Raw genomic sequence first — 23,135 nt, 5'->3', positions numbered from 1 at the left:
GCGTCCTTGGCCGATAATGGAAAAAAGAAGGGCGTCCCTGACGAACACTTGGGCGACTTTACTTGGTTCATTTTTTTTCACGACCAAGCATCAAAAAGGTGCCCGAACTGACCAGATGACCACCGGAGGGAATCGGGGATCACCTCCCCTTACTCCCCCAGTGGTCACTAACCCCCTCCCACCCTAAAAAAAAATCTTTAAAAATACTTTTTTCCCAGCCTCTATGCCATACTGAGGTCCATCGCAGCAGTATGCAGGTACCTGAAGCAGTTGTAGTGGGTGCAGTGTACTTCAGGCAGGCGGAGCCAGGCCCATCCCCTCCTACCTGTTACACTTGTGGTGGTAAATGTGAGCCCTCCAAAACCCACCACAAACCCACTGTACCCACATGTAAGTGCTCCCCTTCATCCCTAAGGGCTATGGTAGTGGTGTATAGTTGTAGGTTTTTGGGGGGGGGGGGTTGGGGGGCTCAGCACCCAAGGTAAGGGAGCTATGCACCTGGGACCTTTTTCTGAAGTCCACTGCAGTGTCCCCAAGGGTGCCCGGTTGGTGTCCTGGCATGTCAGGGGGACCCGTACACTACAAATGCTGGCTCCTCCCACGACCAAATGGCTTGGATTTGGTCGTTTTTGAGATGGGCGTCCTCGGTTTCCATTATCGCCGAAAACCGGGGACGACCATCTCAAAAACGACCTAAGGACGACCATCTCTAAGGTCGACCTAAATTTCATGATTTGGGCGTCCTCAACCGTATTATCGAAACGAAAGATGGACGTCCATCTTGTTTCGATAATAAAGGTTGCCTCCTTTACAGGGCCATCCTGCGAGGATGCCCTCATAAAAACTTGGGCGCCCCGTTCGATAATGCCCCTCAGTGTCATTCTGCATGGCATTTTTAGCTCTTATATCTGCGGGTTGTTTTTCATTTCTGGGTTCTTATCTATTTTGAACTTTTCAACTTGGGTTGGAGAAGCTCTTATATAGTGATAAGATCCATCCGCCTTTTCAGAGGCATGATAACTTTCCTCATAGTGGCTTAATCAGCACTGAATCTGGAATGAAGGCTAGTTAGGGGCCTGCAATATACTCCAGTTGACTTCAACCTGTTGAAGGTGAGGTCAGTTTGTATAAAGTGAAGTTGAAAGTTTACATGCTAGCAAATTCATATCTATGTGGGATTCTCACTTCCTTCCTTGTTTGAAAATAAGAAGTCCTCCAAACCAGGACACCAGGATCATCTGCCTGCCAGTCTCACAAGCCAAACCAGTGCTGTTAGCACTTGATAGCTTGGACTTCCTTACCAACAAATTGACAGTACAGCTCATGCGCTTCTCCTTGCTTTCATCATTCATGATGGTCCTGTAGTCCAACAGGTTTTCCAACAAACTGCTGACAAGCAAAGCAAAGACCTCTCCAGAACTTGACAGATACTTGTGCTGCCGACAGTGTTCCAGCAAGCTAAGAACCATATGCAAGGCAGAAAGAAAAGTGAGAGAATGAAGGAGAGATTGATCAATGAATGTAAACTTAAAGTACGGGCTGATCGTAGCTCCGAGATACTTGTTTCTGAATTAATCCATATTTTAGTCCGTCACACATCTATTTTAACCTCAGGTTCAAAGGTTCACACCAAGCTAATCATTCTTCCCATAGTCAAGTCATTAGGATGCTGAGTCAAAGTTTCAGAAGAGACTGATACTGAAAGAATGATGATGGCCTTCAGTGCAATAAGAGAAGTCATCTCATGTCCATCCCGCACAAGAGAAAAAAGCCCAGCTTACTCACAGATCACACTCTGCTGTCTAAGCCATAAAGGTAGTTACTCAGAAGTGGAAATCTCTACACTTACAGTTTCTCCAGCAACCCTTTATATTGTTCATCACCTCGGCCGCCTTCCACTTCTTGGTCTAGCCTGGTAATCAACTCATTCTCAAACTAAAGTAACAAAACAAAACAAAAAACGGGTCATATGGATGGTAGCCTCTTCTATGCCAATTAACATATCTGTTGTAATCTTTAGTTTTTAGAAACTTTAAATTAAATGTTATACTAGACTGCATACTCTATGGTGTTAACTTCTAAGTAACATCTATGAAATACTGTGAGAATCACATAGTTTTCCTACTTCAAAATGATCAGTAATATAGGAGGCTCAGAACACAGTGAATGTTGTCCAGACTACAGGTACAGTCCAACTGAACACAGGATCATCGGTTTCTGCCAAAACTGAATCTGCGACTGAAATTGGCCACTTGGTTTTGACAGAAACAAAAACTGCCCCCTCTACTCCCTCACCCACACCTGACCAAAAAAAGCCCCCCTCCCCCTCATTCTCTGTCCCCTTGCGATCACTCTCTGCTACCCCCTCCCTATCCCACCAGTAGGCCCTCCCCAGGCCTAGCTTAAGAAGCCCTGAAGGTCTATTAGCCTCTTTGGAGACAGAAACACCTGAGCTGGTTCCAGTCGTAAAATGGTTGCTGGAACTTCTCATAGTAGCTATTGCAATGGAGCAGCTGCATGGGGCAGGAAAAAGTGGGGTTCAGTCCTACACCTGAAGAGACCACTAGACCTAAGGTACGCCCAGGGAGGGTCTACGGGTGGTCAGGTGGCATTGGAGGGGGAGGGGAGAGTGATCGCCGGGGGGGGGGGGGGGGGGGGGGGAGGTGAGATAGAGTTTCAATTTCATTTTTGGCTGAAACCTGGGCCTGGTTTCGGTGCCAAATCTGAAATTCAGTTGGCCTCTAACCACCAGCAGGTACACCATCACCACCCACTACCCAACTACTGTAGCAATAATTAGTATTCACATCTCACAATGGATATAATGCCTTTTTATATATGCCTCTTGCATTTGCTTTTGGCTGCAGATTATATACTTCTACTGTTTGTTTGTTTGTTTATTGATGTGAACTTTAATGGTGATAAATGAATTGTTCTGACAGTGGTTTAGCAATCAGGTGCCCTATGTGCCCTCTGCTGACAAACAGGCTTGCAGAAGAGTCTACTGTAAACCCCAAATCCATACTCTCTCATTTTTTTATGTTCAGCTTAGCAGCTGACAAAGTGTAATTTCTTTAAAGACTTTGGGTACACACAGTTCCTCATTAAAATCTCTGCTTTCTGCTTAGTCTGGGCCACAGAGTAGGACCAGCGGAGAAGGAAAGGGATCTCCAAGCTTCTCACCATGTGGAAGTTACGATTGCCGCTTAAGTTAAACTCGCACTGCATCATGTCAAAGAAGATGGGGATGGTTTGTTTCCGCAGCTCTGGCTCTGGCACCAAAGTGACCTCCAGGATGCGACCCACCATCGAGGGAATGAACTTGATCTTGTGCGCGCCTGAAACATTTCATGGGAGAGACTGCCGTAAGACTTTGGATGGCAACAAAATATTCACACAGTGAGGGGGCCAACCGTGTGCTAACACTCAGCACATGGCTTCCTAATGGAAGCATTAAAAAAAAATGTTGCCCCCCCCCAACACAGTCAGCAAATAGTATGCAAATAGCCGACCGCAAAAAATGGGTGCTAACATGGGACAGAACACTGGATGCATGTATACATTGGTCTGCGGTAGTGTCAGCTATATCTTGCACACAAAAATTGCATTGGCACCCAGAGCTGCATGTACATACATCCATGCAGGAGCTGGAATGCTATTCTGTGCATACAGTTTTTGCACTACTGATATTTATGGACCAGATTCAGTCACAACAGCACCCAAATTTGGGCGCTGGAAAAAGCTGGCGCAGCGCACTATTTTATAAAGGGTGTGCCGAGTTGAGCCCATTCTCGTGCCCAAATTTGGGTGCCAGTATTTATACCAGCTGAAACCAACTCTTGGCATTAGGGTGCAGAAATGGTGCTCTTCTATAAATGTGCGTGCAATTTTTTGGGCTGCCCCTGCCTCGCTCTAGCCACGCCCCCTTTTGAGTTGCACACTAGAAGATTTAGGCGCGCAGGGTTATAGAATAGTGCCTAGGAGGGTATGTGTGCAAAATTTTAATAATTCCAATTAACTACAATAATCTATTGCAATTAATTGGCTCATAAGCCGATTTGCGCACGCATCTTTGATCAGCTCCCAAATTTCAGCGCCACATATATAATGCAGGAGAAAATAGCATTCCAATCCACACAACCCTTCACCATATAAATTTTTACTAAACTGGACCATCAAACAACATAACATCAGACACCTCCCACCATATATTCCTCATTGATCCAATTTTTAAGACATTCAACTGCATTTAATTAGACTTTTGAGTGCTGATACAGTTTTTGCAATACAATTTGCCAACAGCCCATTACTCTACTCTTTGTTCCAGCACACCTACCCCTCCGTGCAGTCTTTTTTTTTCTTTCACTCATGCTCTTCATGGAAGACAGGAAAAAGTTGTGGTTCCTGTACACTTTCAGTAAAGTGAAGAACCAGGCATGAAACTCTAACCTTTTACTCCTCCTCAGACCTTGTGTTAAAGCCCTGACGTTGTGCTCAGCCTTCTGGTCTTCTGCACATTTCATTGCATCTGCACTGAATAGCTAAATTTTTCATTATTATGGGATTTATTTATTTATTTATTGCATTTGTATCCCACATTTTCCCACCTCTTTGCAGGCTCAATGTGGCTTACAATACATAATGAGTAGTAGAAAATATATAAGAAGATTAACATTTGGTATTACAACAGGATCTTGGGTAACATGACAATGATAAAACATGATAGTAGTGTGACAGCAAACATTGTAAGACAATTCTGGATATGTGTGTAGGAGTTCAAATTTGTTGATTTTTGTGGTATGCCTTGTTAAAGAGATGGGTCTTCAGTAGTTTGCGGAAGCTAGTTAGTTCGTAGATCGTTCTGCTGTGTGCTGTTACCTCATGAACAAACCCTGCGTTTACATAAGATGCCCACAAAATTGTGCACTACAGCTGAGCTAACCTGTACACAAATCCTAAAGCACTTCATTGCATTGGCCTCTCAATCCAGTGACAAATTCTTAGCACCACATCTCAGCTGCAGTCTCAAATACTAATCAGTTCCCAGACACATAGGGGTTGATATTCAAAGTGATTTAACCAGCCAGAATGGCTCCTGGCTAGTTAAATCACCTGTTCAAGGCTAACCACTAATTTTCAGCGCTACTTAACCGATTAGTGCTGCTAAAAATAACTAGTTAGCGTCAAACTGAAAACCGGATATTTTGGTGGCATTCTAGGGTGGAGTTGGCATTTGGCTGGTTAAGTGCTGATAATCAGCACTTAACTGGCTAGGTTAACTGCATAAATAGGACCGGATAAAAGTCAGTCCTATATGTGGTAACCCATAGCCAGTTAAGTGCCGAAGATTGCACTTAACTGGCTATGTGTTAGTTGGCTCTGGAAACCTGGAAATTTAATGCTGGTGCTTGGACATGGCCTAGCAATGAATTAACGGGTTTAACACGCTGATCGCCACCAGCTGAATATGGGGCTCATAGTTCCTTTTATGGAAAATGAAATGTCAAATGCCAGAAAGTGCTTTATCCAGGTGTTTTAGAGGGAATTCTCTAAACTATTTCCATGGGTGAAGCAGTGTTTACACATCAAAGTACACTTCTATGAAACTGCACACCAGATATAGACATGGAGTTACATACAAATGCCTATGAATATCTACCTTTATGTGGAGTGAGCAGAAGTACTTATGGGAGTGGGACTAGGGAGGATTTTCTGTTTACACACCTACTTTCAAAAGTGCATAAATGAATCGAAAAATATCAGTGTGCGCTAAACAGTGGATGCCAACATCTGTACATAAATATCCTAGGTAATTTTCAGAGCAGTACATGCACAGTTTCACTTTGAAAATGGGCACAAGCATTAACAGGGAAGAGAATGCGCTTAGTTTTTAGGTGTGCACAGTTAATAAATTACCTCCTCTACGGATAACATACCAAGGTTATACCACATAATACATATCTTGGAGCCAATTTCTTTCCTCATGTCGCCATATCTGGAAAGAAAGCATATGTGAAATGGATGAATCAGGACAAAGCTCTGGATCCTCTCACAGCCCAAAAGAGCAGAATTGACTCACAACTTGGAGAAATGAGGGTCAGTTTAATTTTCTGATATACTCGTAGATGAAATATACAGCCAGTGGCGGTTAGCATTGTTTATAAACGCTGACCACCACTGCTGAAATTATGCCTGCATATTCAATGGCAGGCCATGTCTGCATACCAGCATTAAATATCCAGGTATACATGGCTTCAGTCCTTAGCCATATCACACCAAACAAAGACAGGACTGCTATTTATATGATCCTATTTGCCTGGTGAACTTATCCAGTTAAGAGTTGAATACTGGCACTCAACTGATTAAGTGCCGCCTCCGGACCACCTACACAATAATTGGTTTCGGCTTTAGTGGTTAAAGGGAATAGTCAGTGGCACTATCCAGGTAAGTACTGCTGAGTATTTCCTCATGACCTGGTCAGCGTGAGTTAACTGAATAAGAGCACTGCCGGGGCCCGCCCACAAAGCAAGAGGAAGTATGTTAAGTGTATGTCAAAGGAGGCGGAACCTAGCGGAACGAGCTTGAGTGAGAGGCTTTGTGGAGCATTACTGTGCTTGCCAAACATGATATTTTACCCACGCCTGGAAAATTTGAAGAGATGGGGATTCTTGGGGGGGGGGGGGGGGGGGGGTAGGAAAGGGACAGGTGGAGATACTGCACTGAGTGTTTGGGGGAAGGGGTGGGAGGGAGGCAGAAAGGCACTTTGTGGTGCAGTTTACACCCATGAAGGGGGTACGGTTTTAGTACCCCGTCTCTTTTGTGCCCTGTGCTGCCACACATACCTTACTATGGCCCTGATGTAAGTGAAAGATAAAACCTGATTGTTTAACCAGAGGATTAAGACAGTGATTCCCAAACCTATCCTGTGGGAACACCAGCCAGTCAGGTTTTCAGGATATACATAATGAATATTCATGAGATCAATTTGCATACATTGCCTCCTTGGTATGCAAGTGCATCTCATGCATATTTATTGTGGATATCCTCAAAACTTGAATGGCTGGGGTTCCCGCAGGAAAAGTGGGAACCCTTGAGGTTAAGACATCACTGGAAAAGTGATGAAATTTGACAACAAGAGTTCGAGATACAGCCCCTTTAAGTGACACTGGCTTTTCTGGTCTGGAAGATGTGTGGAACTAGTCCTAGAACCTGAATCTGGAGACTGGTCAGGTTAGGAACGTCTTGAGATGTGACCTACTTCTTCAGGATTTTGTTGCGTTTCTCCTGGGAGAAATTCTCCAGCTGAAGGGAGTCCTGGGTTAGAAAGGCCACTCCTAAATGGAAATAGTTGTTCCAAAGCTGTAAAAAAAAAAAAAAAAGGTCAGAGAAGGTGGGAGGGGATCTAGGGATCTAGGAGAAGGAGAAGATATCTAAATATAGTAAATATATATATAGAATATAGCCCTTATTGGCTAAATTATTAAAATCCATTTTGGCCTCTCTGCTACAAAACGTTTTTAATGCAGTATAATAATTGGGACATCAACAATAAGGTTTTAAGAAACACTATTGTGTAGAAATGGTCCTGGTTTCTTTGATAATAGGTCTGATAAAAGTGATGGATAGGGGAAGGGGAGGTGAGTCAATTAGATCTTTCAGATGCCTTCATCACCATTGACCATGATATCTTGTTAGAACAACTGTATGAAATGGTTCAGATCTGGATTTCTGGTTTTCTAAAAAATTTAGTTACAGTTCAAAAGCAAGGTAAGGTCCTTACTTCTTGGCATACTCATTGTGGGGGTCCCACAGGATTCCTCACTGTTGCCAATAACATTAAATATCTGAGTTTATTGAGACTGGCTCTTAAAGATCTTGGGGTGACCTATATCTATCTCTGTCCCCTTTGTGATACACTTAAAAGTATGAATGAAAGAGTTGATTGCTTTCAGAGGGTAAAGCATTGGATTAATGTTCACCATTTGAAAACTAAATATTTGTAAAATCCAGGTTTTATGAGTAATGGGTAGAGACTGGGTGAAGCCAAATGTAGGTCTGTGATACATGGAATAGTTTGGCCCCTGTCATCCCCACTTAAGGGTTTTGTGGTGATCACTGACATATCTTTCCATGGAACAACAAATGGGAAGATGGTCAGAATCCTTTTTTATTTTTGAAGTGGGTACAACAAATTTGTGGCTTTTTATTTGCAACAATAAAACAGTAATATCACCTCCACAAACACTGGATTTACACATTGGACTGTGTTGAACTAAAGGCTTAAACAAAGAATTGGAGTGGTAGTTCTCTGCCTGTTCGTCTACATAAAGCTTATTGATATGATGTCATCACATTTTTTACATTTTGACTTGGAGTTTTCTAATGCCAGGTATCATTGTTCTCAGCTGCATCAAGGACTGACCTGTGCAAAAGAACAGCTTTTGCTGTTCAGTGGACATACGTGAGTTTTATCTGTGGTAGAATTTTAGAAAGTTTATTGTTCGGATTTGTGCATAATTTGAAGATTCTCCTCCTTAGATTAAATAAAGGATAAGAACAGCTTTCTCTGCCCTATGGAAGCGACATGATGACCTTATTTAAATAAGAGCCAAACCGCTATTATTATGTTTCAAGTTGATGTGGTCACCACTACTGAACACTATCCCCTGGATTCTAAATACTGCAACTTGAGCTGCATGCCCAAATCTGAGCGTATTCTGAGTTGTGTGCGCAACTCAATTGGTTAAAAAGTCAATCAGCGCCGATAACTGGATGTTAACAAGAAATTATCAGCACTAATTAGCACATGAATGGCATTATGTGTATTCTATAAACCGTGCCTAACTTTAGGTGCAGTTTATAAAATGCGTATAGTTGCGTTTTCCATTTGCACCAATTTTTTCAGCGCCACACATAGAATCTGGCCCTCCCCCGGATTCAATATAGTGCGACTTGAGTTGCATACGCAAATTTGAGGGAGGGGCCCTTTTACAAAGCCGCGTAGGCGCCTAAGTACGCCCAAAGCATGTCAATTTGGAATTACCGCCCGGCTACCACGTGGCCCGTGCGATATTTCATTTTTTACGCGTACCAGAAAATATATTTTATTTTCTGGCACACAGCGAAAATCGGGTGCTAAATCTGACTTCATGCGCATAGGCGATAACCGCACGGTTAATGCGAGAGACCTTACCGCTAAGTCAATGGTTGGCAGTAAGGTCTCAGACCCAAACTGGACACGCGCCAATTTTTATTTTGCTGCACATCCATTTTTGGCAAAAATTTTTAAAAGGCATTACAGGCGTGCTAAAAAATGGATCCGCGTGCACCCAAAACCCCTACCTACACTACCGCAGGCCATTTTTCAGCGCACCTTAGTAAAAGGGCCCGAGTGTATTCTGAGACGTGTACGCAACTCAATTGGTTAACAAACCAATCAGCACCAACGCTTAGATGTTAACCATTATTGGTATTAATTGGCACTAATTAGTATTTACATGCACTATTCGCTAAGCGCATTCTATAAAGTAGTCTGTGTAAATTCTACCGCATGGATCTCAAAAGGGGGCATGGCCATAGGAGAGGCATGGATGGGTCGTGAGCATTCCTAAAATTTACGCTCAGTGTTACAGAATAACACATTCCACACCTAAAGTTAGGCATGGGCATATACAACTGGGCACCTAAATTTTAGTCACATGGACATCATGCGTATTCTATAAACCGCGCCATTTATAGAATACACTTAGTCACGTTTTCCATCCTCACCAATTTTTTCAACGACAAATATTGAATCTAGTCCTATATGTGGGTGTTGGGTGATTTAATTTGAATTACATCCAGTGTTGTCCAATAAGTGTTTGCTTTTTATTATAAATAAACAAAGAAATAAGTTATTTTTTGTTTTCTTGTTTCACAATTTGCTAGTGATTTGTCACATATTTTTCACATATGTACAAAATGATATATGATTGGAGGACAAGTGATTAAGTATGTATTGTAGGTCTGGACCTGAAAATAGTCCTATCTAATCTAATCTGGCACTTAATATACTGCTAATTCCTCCAAAGGGTCCAAAGCAGTGTACAAAATAATAACTAAGCACACAGTTAGATAGTTACAAATACAGATTGTACAATTCCATTACAGAGTAGACCTATCATGGTAGTTCTATTATTAGGTTTCAATTTACTGTTTTCAAGTTTACCTCATTTATTGTATTTATGTTTATTCTTGGTTATTTTACTATTGTTATACTGTTAACAAAACTGTAAGTTTTATGTTAAACTGTACCTTCTGTACACCACCTTGAGTGAATCTCTTCATATAGGCAGTTATTAATTCCCAATAAGTAAATAAGATAGAATGTACAACTAGATATTCATTTAAGGTTCTAACGAAATAAATCATATGAGGGTTTCAAGTCTTAATTCTGATGGTATAGAATTCCAGAGACAAGCTGCTTGGCAAGGGTATTATCATTCATGGTTATGTTTAGATGTAACGTATCTAATGGCTGGATACATAAGGTTGTTATTCCTAATTCTATAAGAGGTTTGATCACCTTTTGTAAATCATCCTGATGTTCCCCTAATACATATTAGTATATTTAAATAGTAATATCTACCACATACAGTCTTCTCTATTATGTTTTATATTTGATGGTATGTGCTGGCTCATGACCATGCATTTTGAACATGCTCAAGGTGCCACCACTGAAGAGAAGGAATCTGCAGCACAGGATCCCACCACTTTGCTTGGCTGGCTCTGTGTAATCTTCAGGGGGCAGGACCTGGTGATACCCAACAGAAACACTGCCTCTTCAGCTAGAGGACCAAGGAATCCCTGCTAGTCACACAAGCTCAGCTTCTATGTCTGCTCTCTTGCTGTTTCTGTTCTCTGCCCCACCCCCTCAGAAAAGAAAATTGGCACTCCAGGTGATGCCAAGTTTATCTAATGGTAATGCTGGTGCTGCATGAACAAATCTTGTGAATATCAACCTAAGAAATCAAGAAGTTAGAGCTAAAAACAATTCTGCTCCCTGTGACTCCAGCAGGATGCATCAAAAGTAAGGGTATATTTCAGGCCCATAAAATAATTAATTGGGTACTTACATCAATGGTGAGCAAGCATATATTTTTTGTAAAGAAGTCATTTGTAGCCCCTTGGCCACTCATCTAAAGAACTTCCAGTTCCAGTGGCTTCTTGCTGCTGTCTGTATCCTCTTTGGCCAGAGTCCTTAGAAATACTTTGAAAAGCCTTACCTGTAATTCAAAGTTGGTTTGATCCAGGAAACGCTTGTTTAGCACTTCCGCAAATTGGTTCACTGCTTGAAGGAAAACTCTGGAAAGGAAAAAAATAGAAGGAGACTAGGTGTGAAGAAATTTAATTCTGTTAAATATTGACGCTTTCAAGCCTCATAGCATACCTAAGGGAGAATGGAACCTGCTTTAAATATAAAATATCCAGTGAAAATGGGAGCAAGAGACTAGCCAAGAAGTTAAGGATGTCCCATGGTGGTGTAGTACAAATGTGAGATGCCTGTCTGCTGGTACAGGGTCATTAATATTCTCAGGGAGGCAGAAACTGACAAATGTGTTAAAATCCCTGAAGTGTTATATAGACTCCTCCAGAGTAGTAAATCCCATCTTCTGCTAACCCTGGGATATTTAGTAGGGCAGGTCTCAACAAATTTTTATTAAATCTAGGAGCCATAAAATACTAGGGAATCAGCTAGCGCGTGTACTCCCAAAGATTGTGCATGAATCTCAAGTGGGTTTTGTGCGAGGCTCTACGGTGGCAAAAAATCTTCGGAGAATCTTGGCCTCTTTAGAGTATGGACATAGGAAGAATTTGCAATCACTTCTCATCACTTTTGACACAGAAAAAGCCTTTGACCGGGTTCATTGGGACTTTCTATTCACCACGATGGTCAAGTATGGATTCACAGGGAGATTCCTATTGGCTGTGAAAACTCTATACTCTACTCCTAGACCGTGAGTCTCTGTTAATTGGGTGGAGTCATGTGATTTTCAGATTCTAAGAGGTACCAGGCAGGGATGCCCTCTTTCCCCTCTTTTGTCTTAACATTAGACCCGTTGCTGAGGGACATAATGGATAATCCAGCGGTGCGAGGGGTCTCGTTGGGCACCCAGATCTTTAAAGTGGCGGCATTCTTGTTGCATTTAACTGAGCTGCGAGATTCGCTACCCGCCCTACTGGAAATCTTCAAAAATGGGGACTATGCCGGACTGCATTTAAACTTAGGCAAATCAGAGGCCCAGGCCTCTTCGGCTCAGTTAATGATGGAATGGAGGGCGGACTTCCCCATGCGATTGGCAGAGATGTCCTTTCAGTACCTGGGCATTCTATTACCCAAGGACCTGACATGAGCATATCAATTAAATGTTTCCACACTATTGGAGGATATTGGGAGGATCATAGAGGGTTGGCAGAATTTGCCCCTATCTTTGATGGGTAGAGTGAGCTTGGTCAAGATGGTGGTGTTTCCAAAGTGGCTTTACTCTCTACAGACATTGCCTCTTTGGCTATATCAGAAAGATATTAAGGCTTTATACAGATTGATCGCCCAGTTTTGCTGGGCTAATAAGAAATCTAGAATTCCACTTTCATACTTGATAGGGGGTTGGGGGCAGGGAGGAGTGGGCTTACCTGATATGAAACTTTACAATAAGGCATGCCAATTAAGGCATCTAGGGGACTGGTGCCTTCAGACACAGACTTACACCCCGTTGGGGCTTGAGAGAGCTTTTTATGCTCCCTACCAGTTGTTTTCCCTATTACATCAAAAGCAGACCCAGATCCCTCTGGAGTTTTGAGGGAGTGTGTTACTTAACCCTTTAAGGGCGATATGGAGGTTGATTGTGCAGAACATGAGGGGGGGACCTAAGCGTCACTGACCAGATCACCTTGGGGGGGCAATCCAGCCTTTCAACCAGGCTTTACCAACAGAGTTTTTGTCAATGGGAAGAGCAGGATATAGTCAAACTGGAGCACTTGTTGACTGCTGAGGGGATGTTAGTCCCTACCAAGGATATATTGAATAGGGTGGGAGTTTCCTGGGGGAATAGGTTTGCGTTTGGACAATGCTGCCTCAGATTTCACTCAGTGGCCAGATGGGGCTCAAGCTTAGGGAGTTCTTTCAATCCCTGAGGGAGGGTGAGGTATCTGTTTCATTATTATAGAAAGCCCTCACTAAATGGAAATCATCTAAAGATTACATCGGGTTGAAACTTAAATGGGAGCGGGAGTTAGGGGCTCCATTGACAAATTCAGGCTTATTTTCGAAAGAGAAGGGTGCCCATCTTTCGACACAAATCACAAATCACATCTCACAGGGTCGCCCAAATCAGCATAATCGAAAGTCGATTTTGGGCATCCTCAACTGCTTTCTGTCATGGGGACGACCATGGGGGCGTGTCAGAGGTGTTGTGAAGGCAGGGCTTGGGCATGCCTAACACATGGGCATCCTCGACCCATAATGGAAAAAAAGAAGGGCGTCCCTGATGAACACTTGGACGACTTTACCTGGTCCTTTTTTTCTAACAACCAAGCCACAAAAATGTGCCCTAAATGACCAGATGACCACCGGAGGGAATTGGGGATGACCTCCCCTTACTCCCCCAGTGGTCACTAACCCCCTCCCACCCTCATAAGTACATAAGTACATAAGTAGTGCCATACTGGGAAAGACCAAAGGTCCATCTAGCCCAGCATCCTGTCACCGACAGTGGCCAATCCAGGTCAAGGGCACCTGGCACGCTCCCCAAACGTAAAAACATTCCAGACAAGTTATACCTAAAAATGAGGAATTTTTCCAGTCCATTTAATAGCGGTCTATGGACTTGTCCTTTAGGAATCTATCTAACCCCTTTTTAAACTCCGTCAAGCTAACCGCCCGTACCACGTTCTCCGGCAACGAATTCCAGAGTCTAATTACACGTTGGGTGAAGAAAAATTTTCTCCGATTCGTTTTAAATTTACCACACTGTAGCTTCAACTCATGCCCTCTAGTCCTAGTATTTTTGGATAGCGTGAACAGTCGCTTCACATCCACCCGATCCATTCCACTCATTATTTTATACACTTCTATCATATCTCCCCTCAGCCGTCTCTTCTCCAAGCTGAAAAGCCCTAGCCTTCTCAGCCTCTCTTCGTAGGAAAGTCGTCCCATCCCCACTATCATTTTCGTCGCCCTTCGCTGTACCTTTTCCAATTCTACTATATCTTTTTTGAGATACGGAGACCAGTACTGAACACAATACTCCAGGTGCGGTCGCACCATGGAGCGATACAACGGCATTATAACATCCGCACACCTGGACTCCATACCCTTCTTAATAACACCCAACATTCTATTCGCTTTCCTAGCTGCAGCAGCACACTGAGCAGAAGGTTTCAGCGTATCATCGACGACGACACCCAGATCCCTTTCTTGATCCGTAACTCCTAACGCGGAACCTTGCAAGACGTAGCTATAATTCGGGTTCCTCTTACCCACATGCATCACTTTGCACTTGTCAACATTGAACTTCATCTGCCACTTGCACGCCCATTCTCCCAGTCTCGCAAGGTCCTCCTGTAATCGTTCACATTCCTCCTGTGACTTGACGACCCTGAATAATTTTGTGTCATCGGCGAATTTAATTACCTCACTAGTTATTCCCATCTCTAGGTCATTTATAAATACATTAAAAAGCAACGGACCCAGCACAGACCCCTGCGGGACCCCACTAACTACCCTCCTCCACTGAGAATACTGGCCACGCAATCCTACTCTCTGCTTCCTATCTTTCAACCAGTTCTTAATCCATAATAATACCCTACCTCCGATTCCATGACTCTGCAATTTCTTCAGGAGTCTTTCGTGCGGCACTTTGTCAAACGCCTTCTGAAAATCCAGATATACAATATCAACCGGCTCCCCATTGTCCACATGTTTGCTTACCCCCTCAAAAAAATGCATTAGATTGGTGAGGCAAGACTTCCCTTCACTAAATCCGTGCTGACTTTGTCTCATCAGTCCATGTTTTTGTATATGCTCTGCAATTTTATTCTTAATAATAGCCTCCACCATCTTGCCCGGCACTGACGTCAGACTCACCGGTCTATAATTTCCCGGATCTCCTCTGGAACCTTTCTTAAAAATCGGAGTAACATTGGCTACCCTCCAGTCTTCCGGTATTACACTCGATTTTAGGGACAGATTGCATATTTCTAACAGTAGCTCCGCAAGTTCATTTTTTAGTTCTATTAATACTCTGGGATGAATACCATCAGGTCCCGGTGATTTACTACTCTTCAGCTTGCTGAACTGACCCATTACATCCTCCAAGGTTACAGAGAATTTGTTTAGTTTCTCCGACTCCCCCGCTTCAAATATTCTTTCCGGCACCGGTGTCCCCCCCAAATCCTCCTCGGTGAAGACCGAAGCAAAGAATTCATTTAATTTCTCCGCTACGGCTTTGTCCTCCTTGATCGCCCCTTTAACACCATTTTCGTCCAGCGGCCCAACCGACTCTTTGGCCGGTTTCCTGCTTTTAATGTATCTAAAAAAGTTTTTACTATGTATTTTTGCTTCCAACGCTAATTTCTTCTCAAAGTCCTTTTTTGCCCTCCTTATCTCCGCTTTGCATTTGGCTTGGCATTCCTTATGATCTATCCTGTTACTTTCAGTTGGTTCTCTTCTCCACTTTCTGAAGGATTGTTTTTTGGCTCTAATGATTTCCTTTATCTTACTGTTTAGCCACGCCGGCTGACGTTTTAGTCTTTTTTCCCTTTTTTCTAATACGTGGAATATATTTGTCCTGAACCTCCAGGATGGTGTTTTTAAACAGCATCCACGCCTGATGCAAGTTTTTTACTCTGCGAGCTGCTCCTTTCAGTCTTTTTTTCACCATTTTTCTCATTTTGTCGTAATCACCCTTTCTATAGTTAAACGCTAGCGTACTTGATTTCCTAGTTTCACTTCCTTCAATGCCAATATCAAACCGATCATATTATGATCACTGTTATCAAGCGGCCCTCGTATCGTTACCCCCCTGCACTAGATCATGAGCACCACTAAGGACTAAGTCTAGTATTTTTCCTTCTCTTGTCGGCTCCTGAACTAGCTGTTCCATGAAGCTGTCCTTGATTTCATCAAGAAATCTTATGTCCCTTGCGTGTACAGATGTTACATTACCCCAGTCTATATGCGGGTAATTGAAATCCCCCATTATTATTGTGTTGCCCAGTTTGTTTGCGTCCCTGATTTCCTTTAACATTTCCGCATCCGTCTGTTCGTCCTGGCCAGGCGGACGGTAGTACACTCCTATCACTATCCTTTTCCCCTTTGCACTTGGAATTTCAATCCACAGTGATTCCAAGGAGTGTTTTGCTTCCTGCAGAATTTTCAATCTATTTGATTCAAGGCTCTCGTTAATATACAATGCTACCCCTCCACCAATCCGATTCACCCTATCACTACGATATAATTTGTACCCCGGTATGACAGTGTCCCACTGGTTATCCTCCTTCCACCAGGTCTCAGAGATGCCTATTATATCTAATTTTTCATTTAGTGCAATATATTCTAACTCCCCCATCTTATTTCTTAGGCTCCTGGCATTCGCATATAGACATTTCAAACTATGTTTGTTGTTCCTAAGTACATCATGCTTAGTACTTGACAGTATTAATTGGCAATCTTTTGTCTGATTTTTATTGTTATTTAAAGATACCCGATCTACTACAATCTCTTTTGCAACCTCACTATCAGGATACTCTATCTTCCCTGTTATGGTGATATCTTTGAAAGATACCTTATCCCGAACCATGCTCTTTTGAGCGACTGTCGGCCTTCCCCCCATTTCTAGTTTAAAAGCTGCTCTATCTCCTTCTTAAACGCCGATGCCAGCAGCCTGGTCCCACTCTGGTTAAGATGGAGCCCATCCTTTCGGAATAGGCTCCCCCTTCCCCAGAATGTTGCCCAGTTCCTAACAAATCTAAAGCCCTCCTCCCTGCACCATCGTCTCATCCATGCATTGAGACTCTGGAGCTCTGCCTGCCTCAAAAAAATTTTTTTCTAAATATTTTTTCTAGCCTCTATGCCAGCCTCAAATATCACACCCAGCTCCATGACAGCAGTATGCAGGTACCTGGAGCAGTTTTAGTGGGTGCAGTGCATTTCAGGCAGGCGGAACCAGGCCCATCCCCCCCTACCTGTTACACTTGTGGTGGTAAATGTGAGCCCTTCAAAACCCACCAGAAACCCACTGTACCCACAAGCCACACTGAGCCCGCAAATAGGTGGGAAAATGTGGGATACAAATGCAAATAAGTAAATAAATAAATAAATAAATAAATAAATAAATAAATCTAGGTGTCCCCCTTCACCCATAAGGGCAATGGTAGTGGTGTACAGTTGTGGGGAGTTGGTTTTTTGGGGGGGGGGGGGGGGGTTGGGGGGCTCAGCACACAAGGTAAAAGAGCTATGCACCTGGGAGCAATTTCTGAAGTCCACTTCAGTACACCCTAGGGTGCCTGGTTGGTGTCTTGGCATGTCAGGGGGACCAGTGCACTACAAATGCTGGCTCCTCCCATGACCAAATGGCTTGGATTTGGTCGTTTCTGAGATGGGCGTCCTCAGTTTCCATTATCGCCGAAAATCGGGGACGATCATCTCTAAGGACGACCATCTCTAAGGTCAACCTAAATTTCGCGATTTGGGCATCCTCGACCGTATTATCGAAACGAAACATGGACGCCCAATTTGTTTCAATAATACGGGTTTCCCCACCCCTTTGCCGGGACGTCCTGCGAGGACGTCCTCAGGAAAAACTTGGGCGCTCCTTTCAATTATGCCCCTCATTGGGATATATCAGTTTCTGTTGCACGCAAACCAGTTCTTTCTACTGATGCACGACTAAGGGAATGCGCTTATCGCATTATTCATAGAGCATACATCTCTTCAACCCAGCTATTTCACATGGGGAGGTTGATGGAATCTACCTGTCTGAAATGTGGGAGAGCCCTGGGGACATTGTATCATGCTTTGTGCAGCAGCTCCACAGTGCAAGCATTTTGGCGCCAGGCAACACGTTTTATAGAACATGGGTTGGGAATTAAGGTTCTGAGAACTGTAGATCAGCTGCTTTTTGATCTGCCAGGAGCTTTTGGGAGTAGGAATAAATATGATGTGATGCTCCAATGTAAGCTGTGTTTACTTGCCCGCAAATGCATCTTGCAATATTGGACGGTGCAGGACCTTCAGCATATTGGCACTGGAGTAACCAAGTACATCTCTTGGCATCCTGGGAGGCCCGAGAATCTCGGTTTTCCCCCAAGAGACAGAAAAGGTTTTTGGCCATCTGGGGGCTACCCCCGAGGTCGTAGTCTGATTCTTAATGTGATCTGAAGGGTTCTGGTATGTAATTTCCCAGGTTGGAATAATGAGTTTCGGTTGGGAAGGGGGGGACAAGGGGGGGATGAAGGGGAGGGAAGGGGGAAGATTATTATTTACAGTTCGGTGATAAGAGCATGATTCTGCTTTTATTATTCTGGTATATTATGGTTCATGGAAGGTGCTGTTAAATGTTGTGGAAATCAAGATATTGGGGGGTGGGGGGGGCAAGAAAATGTCAACAATGGAGGACAGACCTTACTCTGCAGTCTTTGCATTGTACACATTTAGATTTCTGGACATTTATAACGTTGTAAGTGTTTTCTATATATTGTTATAAATAAAAATGTTGAAACATAAATCTAGGAGCCAGCAGTCGAGACCTCTCTTGCTTCTCCTTCCCCATCCCTCCAATAACTGTTCGCAGTGAATTTTTTTTTTTTTTAGGAGGAAGGGCAGGAATCTCCTTCCAGATGGCAGTAGCTCTTTTAGAAACTGATTTACTAAGGCTCTTTTCCTATTCTGTGCCTGTGGGCATTTATTTATTTTTGTTACATTTGTACCCCGCGCTTTCCCACTCATGGCAGGCTCAATGCGGCGGGCAATGGAGGGTTAAGGGTGGCAGTACACCTTTAAAGCTTTAAGTATTGCTATATGGTGATTGGTTAATCCACGGCACAGTGTCTGACGTCATTCAGTATAAATCGGAGCCATTTTGAAGGAATCGCAATGCCGAGTGCAGGAGACTACCGCTACAGCGGTTTTCATGTGAGTGGGCGAGTTTGTTAAAATCAGTTGAACATTGTTTCACAATTATAGTGATGAATAATTTGAATTTCTTTTTTAGAAGACTAGCGCTACCTAAGCCCTGAAGCAGTTTTTTATGAAACGCTCGAAACGCTGGCCACGTTGGCTTGGAGCGCCTTAAGAAGAGTGTGTGAAGTCTTCTAGCGCTAAAGATAAGTGTTCATTTTACACTAAGTTCCAACATCTTGTGAAGTAACAATTGAATGGAACCATTATATTTGTCACTATTGTGGAAATATTAAATCTGCCACTACAGTAAAAAAAATTTTCTGTTAAATCTGCTAGTGAGCAATGATTAATATGTTTTCTTGGAGGTTTTTTTAGAGCCAATGATGAACAGAGGATCAGTTTAAGATCCGTTTTAGCTCCAATAGACAGATATATTGTCCAGGAGCTCTGTGAGGCTCTTTTTCCTCCACATTATAATTCCATCGTAGTACACTGATTTTTTGCATCATTCTAGTGTAAGGAAAATGTAGTATTTTGGGGTTAAGTGACTTGCCCAGAGTCACAAGGAGCTGCCTGTGCCGGGAATCGAACTCAGTTCCCTCAGTTCCCCAGGACCAAAGTCCACCACCCTAACCACTATGTCACTCCTCCACTTCAGTAGAAACTTCAGTAAATCAGTCCCACAAACCAGCAGTCTCCCGAAAGTAAGCTGTCAGCTATGTGACAGTACCGCTTTGATGGGTGAAGCAAAGAGGCAATTGCCTCTGTTTCACTTACCACCATAGCCTGGGTCCCTGCCAGTCCCTCTCTCAGACCCTCTCCTAGCCTTCACCCAATCTCTGTGTCCCTCTGTTTACCCAATCTCTCTCTCTCTCTCATGCCTCTAGCCTTCACCCAGTCTCTCTCTCTCTCATACCCTCTCCTGCAAGCCTTCATCCAGTCTCTGTCTCTCTCTCATACCCCCCCAAGCCTTCACCCAGTTTCTCTTTTGACCCCCCCTCCCATCATGCACACTGCCACCTCTTTCTGTGCTCCCCCTACATCTACAGGCAAATGCACCTCTATGCCTCCCACCACACACATACATTCAACCTGTCCCTCTCTTTGCCCCTCCCCAATACACATGGCCAGCCTGCCCCCTCCTCTCTCTGTTTCCCAAATGCATGCTGCCACTTCTTTCTGTCCCAAACACACACCTACAGCCAGAATATTTCTCTCTGCCCCCCACCCACCAACACACATACATTCAAATACAAGCCAATCCGTCCCTCCTTCTTCCCCCAATGAACACAGCCAGCCTCTTCATCTCTGTTCCCTCCCCCCCCCCCCAAATTGTTACTGCCACCTCTTTCTGACCCCCCACCCCAAACACACACACATACAACAGCAATGCCCTAAATATTACTGTGGGCCCTAAAACATCTAAAACTGAACAAGCCAAATTACTAAGGATCACTACATAGAAAATTCATGCTAATAGAACACCTAGCCTTGGTCACACACACACAGAACATAAATACCAAATATAGAATAAGTGACCTCAAACTAGAAATTAAACTGAAATCCAAAAAGTCAGACCTCACATGTAGAACACCACCAGATAAATAGTAAGAAATGTATTTATCCCTGTACTGTACAAAATATAAAGATACCAGATATCAGGGATAGTGTTGGGAGCAGGGTACAACCAGGGCAATTGTCTGCAACTCTTTGGCCAGAGGGGACCCCCCAAGCCTACCTGAACCCACAGAAAGCATAGTCTGGTGCAGAGCTTTAGGGGTCCCATCCCAAATTTCTTCCATGGACCTCAGCCATGTCTGATATCAGCTTTAGCAGTTGTACATTCCAAAAACTGACATTTTCTATCACTAAATAGGAAATAAAATTATTGTTGTATCTGTTGTTTTATTATTTATTTATTTATTTATTTATTTATTTATTTATTTATTTATTTATTTATTTATTTATTTTTATTTGTTATATCTCTGGTTTCTACTTTCCTCTGCCTTGTCAGGGTCTTCTATCCATATGACATTTCTTTTCTCTCCATATCCATTATCCATCTTTCCTCTGTGTCCCTGTCCTTATCCTGCCCCCATGTTCAACATCTCACTTCCTTTGCTCAACATCTTCAATTTGTATCCCTATCCCCCTTTGTTCAGCATCATCCCTGTGTCCATATCTTCCCATTCCAACATCCCTCTTTTCCATGTCCTTATGCTCCTAACATATCCTACATTGCTCTTCTGTGTCTCTAACCTGCCCCCCCCCCCCCCCAAGTTTAACATTGGTCCTCTGGGTCCCTACCATCTCCCTGTCCAGAACTGACCCTCTGTCCCCATGCTCCCCCATGCCCACTATCTCCCTTCTGTGCCCCTATCCTTCCCTGTGTCCAGCTACTTCTTTCTCACTACCCTCTCTGCCCCACATGGTCCAGCATCTTTTCTATTCTTCCCACATGGTCCACTATCTCTCTGTCTCTCTCTACTCTTGACCCAGTGCCCAGCATATATCTGTTATCTTTCCCCCATCCCTCCACAGGACAGCATCTCTGTCTCTCCATTTCCCTCCCCCCCCAATACCCTGTACAGCATGTGTCCTGAACTCTGAGTCCAACATCGCTACCCCCCTCTTTTCCCTTCATCTCCCACAGACCATTGTCCCACATCTCTCACTCTCTCCCCACTATAAAACCAGCATCTCTCTCCTCTCTCTCTGGGTCCCCCCTAAGTAGTTTGGCATCTCCCCCTCTCTGACTAGTCACCCCCGATAGTTCATCATCTCTACCCTGGTGGTTTACCATCTCCTCCCTGGGTAGCTTGGCATCTCCCTTCCCAATCTCCCCTGGTAGTTCATCATCTCCGCCCTCCCCCGCAGGTCCAGATTTTCTTTTTCTCCCTTCCCCCTGCCAGTCTAGCATCTTTCCTGACCCTCCCCACCCCTATGAGTCTAACAACTCTCCCTCCCAGCCCTGAGAAGCTTCAAACCTGTCTTCTTGCTGTAGCAGCGATCAACACATGTTGTCTGCAGCCAGCCTTGGAAACTTTCCTCTGCCAAGTCTTGCTCCTGCATAAACAGGAAATTGCATCAGCGGGGGTCAGGACGTGCAAAGGAAAGGTTCCAGGACTGGCTGAAGTCAGCATGTGTTGATCACTGCTACAGTAAGGAGACAGGTCTGAAGTGCAGTGGGGCATGAGAAGAATCGGGAGAGGTGTTTGGACCCATGGAGTTGGGGGGGAGGGGGGGAAAGGAGTCAAGAGAGCTGCTGACTCACACTGGGGGAAGAGGGAGGGAGAAATGCTGTACCATCAGGGGGAGGAAAGTAAAAAAGAAGCATCTGCAGATGACAAAAAAAACCATTTAGACAGCATCACGGCCTGCAAACCTTAGGTACCAGGTCTGAATTTTTAGTCGCCATGGCAACCTAGCGCGTGGGGTTTGTTGAGCTCTGCATTAGGAATTCTCCTTTTTGCTACAGCCTGACCCACCTGTTTTGCATCATTATCATCACCATCCAGTCATTTGGGTAGACACGCTTTCCAATTAGATCTTTAAAGAGGATAAAAGTCTCCATCAGGAAATCCTGGGGAAAAACAGAAGGAAGAGGAGAGTCAGAACAGCTTGCAGTGATTACATATCACCTCATTTAAGTGTAGATCCGAGGAGAATAAACTTGTTGAATCTTAGCTCTCTGCCATAAATAGGTTCAAAGACCAGTCAGCTTCAAGGGAGTTTCAAAGACAGAGAGACACAAAGCTCCCACTGGACATAATGAACCAATGGGATCCATTCACATGACTTAATATGACTTGTCTACAGAGAAGATGTTTGAAGCTTCAGTATTTGTGCCATTCAAGGAATGCTGAAAGAGCCTGGAGACTCAATGAAAGATTTAAATAAAGCTTGTATTCCTCGTATCACCTCTGCAAGGATGTGATAAGCCATGAAGAGCAAGGAGTTAATAAAGGAGCATTGC

The 23,135-nt window shown here is 43.7% G+C and overlaps 1 protein-coding gene across 2 annotated transcripts in view; it reads right to left on the bottom strand.

Moving 5' to 3' along the window:
• DOCK5 (dedicator of cytokinesis 5) overlaps nt 1-23,135 on the bottom strand; it is a 291,277-nt gene that overhangs the window by 47,598 nt on the left and 220,544 nt on the right. For both annotated transcript variants that reach the window (XM_030201825.1, XM_030201826.1), the window contains exons 29-35: nt 22,648-22,742; nt 11,265-11,343; nt 7,259-7,359; nt 5,937-5,995; nt 3,184-3,338; nt 1,850-1,935; nt 1,302-1,458 (exon numbers count right to left, since the gene is read on the bottom strand). In XM_030201825.1, the coding sequence (XP_030057685.1) occupies nt 1,302-1,458; nt 1,850-1,935; nt 3,184-3,338; nt 5,937-5,995; nt 7,259-7,359; nt 11,265-11,343; nt 22,648-22,742 (732 nt within the window). The remainder of the gene's footprint in view (nt 1-1,301; nt 1,459-1,849; nt 1,936-3,183; nt 3,339-5,936; nt 5,996-7,258; nt 7,360-11,264; nt 11,344-22,647; nt 22,743-23,135) is intronic.

The sequence above is a fragment of the Microcaecilia unicolor genome, chromosome 4, assembly GCF_901765095.1.
Source record: "Microcaecilia unicolor chromosome 4, aMicUni1.1, whole genome shotgun sequence".
Classification (NCBI taxonomy): Eukaryota; Metazoa; Chordata; class Amphibia; order Gymnophiona; family Siphonopidae; genus Microcaecilia; species Microcaecilia unicolor.
The sequence above is the reverse complement of the archived record's forward strand: the minus strand, read 5'-3'. Positions and strand labels throughout refer to the sequence as shown.